The sequence below is a fragment of the Panicum virgatum genome, chromosome 5N (genome assembly GCF_016808335.1).
Source record: "Panicum virgatum strain AP13 chromosome 5N, P.virgatum_v5, whole genome shotgun sequence".
Classification (NCBI taxonomy): Eukaryota; Viridiplantae; Streptophyta; class Magnoliopsida; order Poales; family Poaceae; genus Panicum; species Panicum virgatum.
The window spans coordinates 54519218-54531339 of record NC_053149.1 but is presented as its reverse complement, the minus strand read 5'-3'; the positions used below and the strand labels follow the sequence as shown (position 1 = coordinate 54531339).

The 12122-nt window shown below is 45.3% G+C and overlaps 1 protein-coding gene and 1 long non-coding RNA gene across 2 annotated transcripts; one reads left to right on the top strand and one right to left on the bottom strand.

Moving 5' to 3' along the window:
• Positions 1–7007: 7007 nt before the first annotated feature.
• LOC120673318 lies at positions 7008–7847 on the bottom strand. The gene is made up of 2 exons (XM_039954099.1): positions 7561–7847; positions 7008–7372 (listed from the first exon to the last, which is right to left on the bottom strand). The coding sequence occupies exons 1-2, from the start codon at positions 7811–7813 to the stop codon at positions 7236–7238; spliced, it is 390 nt and encodes a 129-aa protein (XP_039810033.1). The 5' UTR covers positions 7814–7847; the 3' UTR covers positions 7008–7235.
• A 2335-nt stretch (positions 7848–10182) lies between these two features.
• On the top strand, positions 10183–11187 carry LOC120675683. The gene is made up of 2 exons (XR_005675445.1): positions 10183–10295; positions 11022–11187. It is a non-coding gene; the product is annotated as an uncharacterized LOC120675683 (long non-coding RNA).
• The last annotated feature ends 935 nt before the right edge of the window (positions 11188–12122 follow it).

Below are 12122 nucleotides of genomic sequence, written 5' to 3'. Positions count from 1 at the left end.
TATTTATAAGTATTAAATAAATATTAATTATAAAACTAACTGCAGAACTATGGGGCTAAACTGCGAGACGAATCTAATGAAGTATCTTAATTCATGATTAGCGAATGGTTACTGTAGCATCACTGTAGCAAATTATGAATTAATTAGGCTCATTAGATTCGTCTCGCGAAAAAGCACTCAGCTGTCAAAAAAACATTTATAAACAGATTTTATTTAATACTATAAAATAGTAAGATTCCTTTTAATGTGATAGAGACTTCTGAAAAAAATTTGGAACCGGCCTAAGAATGATATCGTCAGAGCATTTCAGGGCAGTCCCAATGGGACATTTATTGTAGTTTCTATCATCATTTATTTTCTTGGTAGCTCTGCATTTTGCTGATATGGCATAGGTATTAATGAGGAAAGAGAGGGAAAAACATGCGAACGGTTTCTACATGAAGGAACGATTTCGACAGTAGTACCTACGCACCAAGAAACGAGCAAAATGGCGATGGGGAGAAACAACTCGTTTCTATTCCCCTGAGACCGGATCCTGTGCTCCGCCGCCGGCCTGCACAATCGGAGTCCATGATCCACCTGTTTTCCAAGCCTCCGACCTGCACATCAGTAGTGAGACAAAGGGTGAGCAAATGTCTCAACACTGGGGTTAGCAAAGTGAGAAGCAAACCAGTGTCGAGCCATTTACTCTACAGAAGGGTTAGCAAAACCAGGCAAAGCGTATCCCCCGTCCCGTCTACCGCGTGACTGACGAACACCACCGCGAGGAAAGCGTGGAGCATCGAAACCTCCTCCAAAGCCTCGGTCCCGTGGTCCATAGCCATACTGAAAACGACCAGGAGCACGACCGGCAAAGCGACCACCCGCTGGAGCACGGTAACTACCACCGTCTCCCTGACCTCCACCTACACGGCGCGCCCTAGCATCTTGCCTACCACCACGCCGAGATGGACCATGCACCCGAGCAGAGTACATGTCTGCGTTCCGTCTCTCCTGCTCTCGCCTCACAGCTCGCTTCCTCCTGAAGCAAAACTCCTCCAGGTGATCTTCCCTGTCACAGAACTCATAGTGGTACCTCACTTCACGCTTGGGAGGTGGAGGCCTAGCCTGCGGACGGGGAGGAGCAGCCCCCTTCTTCTGGGCAACCAGGGCTGCGGCAGCAGGGAGCGTGTCGAGGGGATTCCTCAGCTCATTTGGTTTCGGAACCCAAACCTACTTCTGCGGAGGTGCTTTCGGTGGTTCTTTAAGCACACCATCCGCGGGGTCAACAAGCGAAGGTTGTGTGCTCGTGCTAGCAGTGTTTCCAGTAGCCTTGCCAATCTTACCATACAACCTGTCAAAGTCTGACTTCGTGTATATGTAACCGACCACGAACCCATCACCACGCTTGAACTGCTTAATCATCATGCCTAACTACGGCTCACTGATAGAAACCCAACTCAGAATCGTCCTAAGATAGGTATTCTCATTCTCCAAGTTGGCTTTCTCTACCGCAAGACTGTACAGATCAGCAATCAAACCAGGGCAAACAGAGCAGTCAATAGGTGGGCTAGACTCTATGACCTTAGTCTTCCCAAAAGACTTGATCAAAGCGTTCTTCTCATCTAGCTCCAACCTAAGCGTGGGACAAAGCTTACAAGCACCAAGCAAAACTGGCCTAGACTTCATCTCCTCTAGCTCGCACACAACAGTAGCAAACTTGGACTGCAACGAAGCTAGATCAGACTTGAAAATAGGACACTCATCACATTCAAGCACATCACTAACAATTGGAGCGTCCTTAACCAGTTCTAGTTCATACTTGGCCTTAGCGAGCTCATGAGACACGTCAGCAAGCGAAGTCTTAGCAACATCTAAGTTCGCGACGTTCTCATCATGCTTGGCACGGAGAGCAACAAGATCGTTCATGTGAGATATGCAGCCTGCGCACTCATCCTCACTAGATTTCTCCCAAGCATAAGCCAGCTCAGCTCTAAGTTTTCTACGCTCTCTAGCTACTTCCTTAAGCAGCCTTTTCTGGTTGTCGAGAGCGGCGTACAACTCTCTAACCTCTGTATCTAGCAGGTCGATCGTGGAGTTTACCTCTGAATCACTCTCGGATCCAGGAGAAGAGTCGGCGTGCGTCGGTGTAGCATGTCCACCTGAAGACGCTCGTGCACCATCGGCTTTGCCCGCCATGGTGCAGAAACTCTTGCGCCGACCGGCCGCCAAGCAAAGGCCGATGAAGCCTGTGGCTTCCTTGTCCCGCTTCTTCTTCTTCTTGTCGTCGTCGTCAGAGGTCGGTGAAGAAGAGCGGTCGGTGTCGGAGCTCTTGTCGAGGTCGCCGAGCTGCGCGAGGAAGGCCTTCTTCCGCTTCTTGGCCTTGTACTGGAAGCGCTTCTTGAGCGACTCCTTGTCGAAGCGTCCTCCCCGGTCACGACTGCGGTGCTTGTGACGCCGACGCTCCTTGTTGGAGCCTCCCTCGTCGCGGTGGCGGTGGCGGTAGTAGTCGAAGTGGTTGTTCTGGCCACCGCCGGACTTCTTGGGGGGAATCGGCGATGAAGTGGTTCAAATCGCCGCAGTAGTAGCACCCGGGGTTCTTCTTCCTCTGCCTGTTGTGGTAGACGCGCTGGAACTTGCTGATGAAGAGGCACAAGTCATCGTCGCCCAGCGTCTCCAGCTGTTCATCTGAAACAGAAGGCAAAGAGGCAAGAGAAAAACCAAGAGCAGAGTTAGCGTTAGAGCTCGATCCACCTGGGCCAGCCACAAGAGCGATGCTTTTGGAAGAAGGGGCACCATTGAGCTTGGCTCGTGTCTGGTTATCCACCTCTGTGGCCTTGAGCTTGCTGAAAAGCTCATTTACCGTCAGAGTCTCATAGCCAGCAGACTCAATGATGGTGTTCACCTTGAGATCCCACACAGAGCGGTCAAGTGCGTTAGCCTCGTGCTCAGTCACTTGAAGAGGAGTGACCCGAGCGGCAAGCACCACGTAAGCCTGATTCTTGGTAATATCCCAGACCTCGGCTCCCATGCTCTGCAAGAATGCTCTCATGCGAACCTTCCAGTAGGCATAGTCCTCGCCGGAAAACACTGGGATCTTCCCAAGACTCGCCATGGTCGCCAAGTGGTTTTCGAACCGGTTAAGATACTAAAAACCTCAACCAAGCTCTGATACCAATTGAGGGACCGAAGCCGGCGACCAGAGGGGGGGTGAATGGAAGCCGATTAAAATTTCTTCCGAAATTCAAATAGTCGGCCTATATCCCGAAAATCACCCAAGCCCTCAAGTGTTCTGACCAAAGTTTGGAGTAGCTATGGAAAAACTAAACCAACACAAAAGGCCTCGAATGTGCGAGCGAAACCACGAAGCAAATCGGAAGCGAGTCGAAAAACAGCAGATCTCTGTCTGCCTGGACCGGTCTGACCGGTGCAACAAACCGGTCGGACCGGTCAGGGCCTGAACACGGCTAGACTGGTCTGACCGGTCTCGCTGTCTGGTCTGACCGGTCGGCACCCAGAAAAACTCGTGAACAAGTCTTCAAACCACGAATCTCGAGCAAATCATGTCCAAATCTGATGAAACTTGGAGGAAAGCTTCGTACCTACCCCGTGAACATATCCACAAGGGATCTCACCCTAAAGATCTTCATAGCAAGAGAATTTCGGGATGAGATCAAAAGGGGTGAGGTTTTCTCAAGACCTCAAGAAATCCAAATTCGAAAGAGCTCGTGATTCCAGAGGGTTTGGGATAGAACTAGAAGCACGGGAATCACAACAAAGAGCTCGTAGAATCCTCGCAATCTTGTGCACCAAAAACGAAATCAAAATCCATCACACAAGGGCACAAAAACGAGGGGATTGGATTGATTCAAAAAGCCCAGAGGGCACAAGGAGGATAGGGCCTCCTTTCCCAATCAAATCCAACACAAAGTCTCACAAATCCATGGACTAATTCTACTCTAAAGAGAAGAACGGGGGAGAGAGACACAGGGGTGGCGGCCTGGGAGAAAGAGCAATTCACGGACGAGTTACAAAAGCCACACGACCTAATAAAAGTGAAGGGGTATTTATACCCGCGGAGACCGGTCAAACTGGTTCCATGGACCGGTCAGACCGGACGGTTAGACCGGTGCCAGGGACCGGTCAGACCGGTTGGTCTGCAGTATCCCCCTGTACACGATCCCATCTGACGGCTGAGGTTCTTTCTTCGAAACGAAGTCTTCTCCATGATGCCGCCATCTTGATGAAGATCTGGTCCGCGGTTTTGGAGAGTCCGCAAAACCCAGGTAGGTGGCCGGTTTTGAGAAAACTGCCAAAACCTCACGCCCGAGAAGATTCCCGCCTCCACGCCGTGGTCCTAGACGTCGTTCCTGCCTCGGTCTTCTGACGGCCCTAGACGCCGCCCGACGCCCATCACCTCCTCGCCCGCAGCGAGGCCCTAGACGCCGTCGACGCCCGTCGTCTCCGCCAGTCCCGAGACCGACGCCCGTACCTCCACGACTTGGCGTCTTCAACCACCGTCTGCCTCCTTGGTTTTGTGGCGCAAACCAAAAAACCCGCCTTCAGTCGTCGCTTGCGCCCTCGATCCAGGAATGGACGCCACAGCTGCCGCCCGGCCCGAGCTCCTCCACGGCAACTCTCCGTCGACACTCGACGCCCGTGTACCTGCAATCCAAAGACCAAGCGCACGATCACACTGCACAGTTGACAATTCACTCATCACAGGCAGGATAGAGTACTCTCGTTCCTCAGTCCCGTTTGCCGGAAAATTCAGATAATGTGGTGGAAGCAATGTTTAATGTTTCTTTGTCGGTCGTCGGGGGCGATGGCTCCAGTTCCTTCTTCTTGTCAGATAGATGGATTCATGGTCATTCAGTTGGTGAGCTTGCCCCTGCCTTGCTGAATGCTGTTCGCCCCCGTGCGCGCCAAGTGAGAACAGTTGCCGACGGTCTACTCAACAATTACTGGGCCAGGGATATAACAGGTGCCTTAACAGTCCAAGTAATTCTAGACTACCTACTGCTTTGGGACATACTCAGGGAATGGCAGCAGCATCGCAATTTGAACACCCCTGATACTTTCAGATGGAAGTGGAGTGCAGATGGTCAGTTCACCACAGCCTCGGCATACAGGGCCTTCTTTCTTGGCCAGCATGCAATCCCAGGAGCCAAGCAACTAACCAAATCCCGGGCTCCAGGTCGCTGCAAATTCTTTTTCTGGCTTGCCATCCATGATCGTTGCTGGACTAATGAAAGGAGGAAAAGACACAACTTGCAAGATGTCGACAATTGCACTTTCTGTGATCAACATTCCGAAACAATTACCCACCTCTTGGTTGGCTGTGTACTCGCCAGGGAAGTCTGGTATATGGTGTTCAGGAGAGGGAACCTGCAAAGGCTCACACCACACCATTGTCACCTAACTCTGACCTGGTTCACTGGTGGCTCCTCTCACGTAAGCAGTTAAGAAAGGAAATGAGGAAACCTTTTGACTCGCTGGTAATCCTGGCGGCATGGATAATTTGGAAGGAACGTAACCAACGAATCTTCCAAAAGGTCAAACTCTCGGTGACAGACCTATCCACTTTGATTATGGACGAGATAAAAGTTTGGGTACAAGCCGGGATAGTGGATTTTCGATTGCTCTTCCCCACTACACCTCAGGGCAATGCTCTAGGAGAAGCTTACCAAATAGGTCGCACAGGGACTTTGGTGTAATCTTTTTTCATAATTCCCTCTTTCAGTGATCTCTTCTGAGATCATGACTTGTAACAAACTTCTCTCTTCTCCTCTTAATGAAAAACGTGCTCAGGCACGGTCGCTAAAAAAGAAGCCCAAAAGACAATAGAGCTTGCCGGCCATGGCTGGCTTTGCTGTTTGCTTAATACTTAACTCGCTCTGCCCTGTCCATTTCCAGCTCGGGAAAGAGGCTTTATATTATTTAAAGGTGAGACAATGGGAGACCAGTGGAAAACTCTGTCTGGCAGAAAATGTATGTTCTTCCTAGTAAGCACTACCAATACTAGGCAACAGTGTATTATATGAAATGAACTATAATATTACATATTTGATTTTCCTCACAGAAACTACAGAACAACCAGTTGATTACTGATGGCTAGTGACAGTTTATCACGTTAACAAAACCAAAAGCAGGCAAAAGAATGCCCAACACACGATTAATTAAGATACAGCAAAATCGCATGCTTTGTAACTCTATCACGTGAAAAAACTAAGCATTGCAAAGCCAGAAATGCAATGATGTCGTATGAAGGCCTACAACTGAAAAGTAGAGCAGTGACTGGCAGCAACTACAGCTCAAAGCAAACGTTCTAGAACAGCTGAAAAAAGAAAAGAAAATTAAAAGATGAGTTTGTTTTATTTTATAAATTCAAGACGTATTATTGCATCATTAAACTAGAGTAGTACATTTAATTTCTACTCCTAGCTAATCATGTCCTGACACTGCCTGCTTTAAATTGAGGCCATACTTTAAAGATTTAATTTGTTTGTAACAGTTTGCGGAATGCGGAAGAATGCATACCTACGGAAGGTTTGAATTAGTAGATAAATATTAAATTCAGACAATGCTTGTGGAAGGAAACTTTATTTATCCCTCTAGAAATGATGGATGTTGTGTAGAGTGTAGACGAGACTTTTTTACAGCATCGGTGTTCTTACAAACAACATAGGCAAGACAGCGAGAGCAGTACCATGAAAGAACTGCAAGCAGAAGCCGAATACATCTGAGAATCTGTTGGACCGGATCTTCATTTCACCAGTATACCGAGCTCACGTTGGACTGACAATTTTGGTGGTCTAATTATTATGCTGGGGGGGGTAGCTGTAGCTTATGTTGTATTGGTTCGACTGACATATTGATCGCGGAACATACGTGCAGATTGATCAGTTCTAGTCACCCGTGGTCAGCAGTAAAAACACTAGAAGCACGAGAAGTTATACGTGCAGCGAACACTCCAGGCCTTTTCTCTTAAACGTTCATCATCAAGCATATAAAACGACAGGCACACACAGAGAGTTGTCCTCAGTGATCAAGTCCAGATATATAACCACAACCAACACGACCCTTCCAGAATGGAGAACAGATCTCAACACAATTCACAAGCATGCACTTTTATTCTTACTGCTAGTACCATATACTCTCAGCTAGCCTTTACGGCCACCAGATTATGTCGTCTTTCCATCTCAGCAGCTAGCCTCCATTCTCCATGCATGCAGCACCGTCCAGGCGTCCAGCTCTCAAGGAGCGGCTCCCTCTCCAGTGCCATTCACCATGCCCAGACTACCACCACCGGCAGCGACAGTCCCTCCAGCTCCAGTGCCATTCATCATGCCCCCCAGGCGGCCTCCGCCGGAAGCGATGGCTACACCCACGTCTGAAAAAAAAATCAGCGATAGAACACAAGAAACTAGGAAGATGAGGCAATCAATCACCACACAGAAAAAAAAACCACAAGGAACACGTAGTTCAGGCAAACGGACTTTGCAAGCAACAGACGAGAACCAGCAGCCATTATAGATGATCAGATAGAAACGACTAAACGAGGAGAGTTGTTGAACTCACCGTCATCGCTGGAGGAGTGCCCGCGGTGATAATTCTTGCAGCTGAAGCTGCACCTGCTGTCTTCGAAGCACCACCAGTGGCACTTCACCTTGGCGTTGCGGAGGTTAGGGTTGTTGCGCTTGCAGTCGTTGTAGCAGGAGCAGGAGCAGGGCTCGAACACACCGGCCACTCCCTGCATCAGGAGGAAGGAGACCAGCGTGGCCACCACAACCACAAGGGCCCTCAGCAGCGGCGCGGTCCGGGGCACCATCATCGAGGGATTGGCTGGGATGGGCGTGATCGAGAGGGGTCTGGCCGATTGGGTGTGTGCTGTCTGCTGTGAGCGCGCGTCCGAATTTATAGGCTGGCGAGACTCCTACTGTTCTTCTGAACTTATGGGTTGAGGTTCGTCGGATCTCTGATCAACGGCAGCTATGCCTGTATGCATGCTTTGAGACGAAGCATTACCATTTCGATCCGGGTCATGCACGACCAGTAACCAAAGCGGGTGAAAGGGGCGTGTAACTGAAGAACAGATCAGGAACACTAGAACCTGCAATTTTAGTATCCCGGTTGGTGTTTGTTTGTTACCGTGTCAGGTCAGGGACTAGCTCTGGGTCAGGGTGAGTACATTTTTCCTACCAAAAGCGCACCGCATTGCTAAACAGAGCAGGGGCACTGCATCGTGCCGAGTCAGAACTCATCGCAAAATAGGGGTGTCCTCTGCTAATCACGCCATCGCTTTGGAGGCCGAAACGAAACACCTCATGTCTACTGAACTACAGCATAAGCTACCAACAAAATTAAACCCGCGAAGCTATCAGTCCCACAGATTTAGTGCAAAGATTGTGTTGTGTCCTAGAGCTTCTACTTTCCTTCTCTTTCGGAAGTTCTACTTGCCTTCTTATATTTTGGAAGTGCTCTTGACTATATGTTGTTTGTAAGGGCGCCAATGCTGCAAAATGAAATCTCATCTGCACGGTTTGCCGTTTGTGCCAATTCCGGAGGAATATTTTGTTTTCTTCCAGGAAGTTTGTTATGATGTAATATTTTCAACTTACAAGCAATTCAAACCGTATCATTCTTCTGCATTATGCATTCTGCTGCATACTGATGGAAAAAATGCCAAATTGTTGGGGGTTCATCATGCCTCCAAAGCAAATCTGCATGACGTCATTAGCTGGGAGTTAGAATTATCCAACATTTATATCTGCTTAAACATCAATATGGATATTCATATCCGTATTCGAATTTAATGTGGTAGTAAAGTGGATACATCCGAATCCGATTTTCATTTATTTTCTCTATCCGCGATTTTATATCCGTATTCGACAATCTCCGATACTATCCATATCTGTTTTCATCCAAAAACTATTTAAATTATATTCATTTCTCACAACCCATATTATTAATTTTATAATAAAGAAGATTAGATTTACTTTCAAATATTCTTGTTTTTATCTTGAAATTACTTCTATATTATTTATTTAAATATATATAAATATTTATATGTTTATTGCAATATATTTTTATTTCTAATTTTTTTCTATGTATTTATTTGTTAAATATTTATGGATAAATTAACTATTTTAACTAGCTATCGTTATTACATTATTATACTTTAGTTTGTACATATATAATAATTTTGCAATCTAAAACTATCAATAAAAAAATAGATAAACATTAGCTCACATGTAAGTAAATATCCGAATTAGAATCTGAATAGGAGGTATTCCGTTTTGCATTCGTATCCGAGAATATTTAAATCTATATATGTATTCGATTTAAAATATGGTAAAAGGTGCTATCCGATTCTAATTCCATGCGAATCCGTTCCGTTTCCATCCCTAGGCACTAGGAACTCGCTGAGTAGGACAGCTACGGACACCCGTTCATCATCTGACAGCACATGCTCTTAGTGGTAGGTGATGTTTCTGTTGATAGTGAGGTATTTATGGTGACTTCGTCAGTTTTGATGATTCACCGGTTCAGTATTCGAAGATGCTTATAGGGATAGAGTTTTCGTACGTACGTTCATAAGGTGAGTGTGCTTGCATTGTTAGTGTTTGAGTTGTATTGTGTGATTAAAAAATCTGGCAATACATGCTCTCCCAGGTTTGGTGCTGATGCATCAACTTTAGGCCCTGGTTCAGGCGTGGCTGCTGGCTGGGCGTTGAGGTGACGCGGGTTCTGAGCTTCAGGTGGTTTTCTTATGGATCGGATGGGAAATGGATGAGACCGGGTTGCTTGATCTACTATGGGGGAGTTTTCCGCGGCCCGCGGGCAGTTTAAATGTCGCCGAACAAATGCACGGACGGGCCGCAGGACTGAATTGGCCCAATTATATTTTCAGCCCACTATTTCAGTAGACAATCAGCCCATGCATGCGCGGAGGGGTCCCAACCACAGGCTCACAACCAACTGGCAAGGTTTTCCATTTTTCTTCTTCTCTCTTTTTTCTTTTCTGTTCATTTTCTTCCTATTTTTATTTTACGAAAAGCTACAGCTCACATGATGAGGGATTCATGCGTCTCTGTCACTCGATTTTGTGGCCGTTGAATTTGTTTCGGGCTTCTTCTGATTCATATGCTTACTCCTTTTTATTCCTTTTATTTTTATATCTCTGACACTGGCCTGCTTGAAGCTTCGCTTTATGTATTTTGGGAGTCGAGCCTACCCTCCCCCTCCGACGCCTGGAAGTTTCTATTCAACTCATTTGCTCTTCATATCCATTTCGCATGGTTGGCTCCCTTGAGGTCAAGCAATTCTAGGGTTTCGACCTGATCTTTTCTTCAGCTTTAATTTCCGCTAATTAATTCACTCGATTCCGTTCGTTTGTATTATGCTCTATCTGCAGTTACTCTTGTATTTTGCTGAGTGAATTGTTCGATTTGGTGGTTTGTTCTAATTCTTCCCATTTGAATTCTGAGTATTAGTGCTGCGGGTGGTTTTCTTCAAATCGTTGTAGTTGCGATTGATTAGATGCCTTAGTTGATTGGTTGCTCTATTCATAGTCGGATGCCTCAGTTATTTCCATGGTTACGTGGTCTTAGGAGCTTGGGTATTCCTCAATTTTTTGCCTGTTTGTTTATGCGTTGCATGTAAGGGGATTGAGGTTTCTTAAAATCAGTGTAGTTGCGATTGAATTAGTTTCCCAGGTTTGTCTCGTTGTTGTATCTATTTTGCCTTTTGAATTTAGAGGATGCAGTGTTTTTCGTGGTTGATTTTGTAGTCTTAGTTGATGGACGTAATCATGTGCTATTTTCATGTTTGCGAGTGAGCTGATTTTGGAATTTTGTTTGTTCAAGACAAGTGATTTAGGTTTGATTTTCACAGTACTTCGTGGTGATGTGGTCGCGTACATATCAGTTTGCTGAGTTGAACTCTGATTTCATATCTGGTGATTCGACACATCGCTTTGTGGTTGCGCTGAAGGTTTTTCGTCTGAATCTAGCTTGATTTAGTTGTGCGGCTGCCTGCAGGATGTGGGCCTCAGCGAGAATTGCGCGATGGGAGCTATGCCGAGTGGCGTAGTATAGCCACTAGTGTTCTTTGTTTGATTTGTTCGTGTTAGGACCATGAGGCAGCATGTCAATCAAAATATTTCTCAACTTGTAGCTTAAATATTCAGATATTTGTGTTCAATTTCATGCTCTGAATGCTTATGCAGGCTCTTATCTCTTGATTATCTCTCTATTTTTTGATGGATGCCAGAATTGAATGATGCAACTTCTATGTATAGCTACAATATGAGCTATGTATAGCTTGAAGTTTTCTGTATGAGTACTATCACTACCATTAACTTGGCATTATTTTGTTTGACTGTGACGATCAATAATTTCATACAGTTATAGATGTGGTTTTTTCTTGGAGTTGTGGCATATATATGGTACAACCTTGACTTCTTTTTAATTTACCAATAATATCTGATTTGTTATATTGACAGTATGAATACACTTCGATTTGGTTATATTCAAAGTTAATTTCTTAAAAACCTACAATCATCCTCATACTGTCAATTGAATATTAAGTGGGTGTAATTTGACCAGTTTTAATTTTTTTATTTGTTTATATTTACAATTTATTTCATATGATTTTACAGTGCTCATTGTACTGTTATTTATATATGAGTTTGGTGTAATTACCAATTATTTAGTATCCATTTTTTGTTTAAGTCACAGAATCTATCTTACAATTTTACTATATTCTTTACACTGTCATATATTCATGGTTTGTTGTAATTACTAAGTCTCTAATTCAGTTTTTTTGTTCTTCTGTCATTTTACCTTTACATTTTTGGGATTACATAAGGTTCTTCCAAGAATTCTGAAATTTTGTATTCCTTAGAATAATTTTGAGGGTTTTGAAAAAATTGATATTCTTGCTTTTTATGTTACCCTTTGCCTCTGCGGGATTTACACAGGGTTCTCCGAGAATTGTGAGATTTTGTATTCCATAGAAAACTTTGTTTTTTTGTATTTTTTATATTAATATCTTTGTTCTCTTTTGTGTTGAAACCATGCCTTTTAGTTTTTTTTGGGTCTGTTGATTCCTGATTTGAGGCTTATAAATTTCGGGTGACC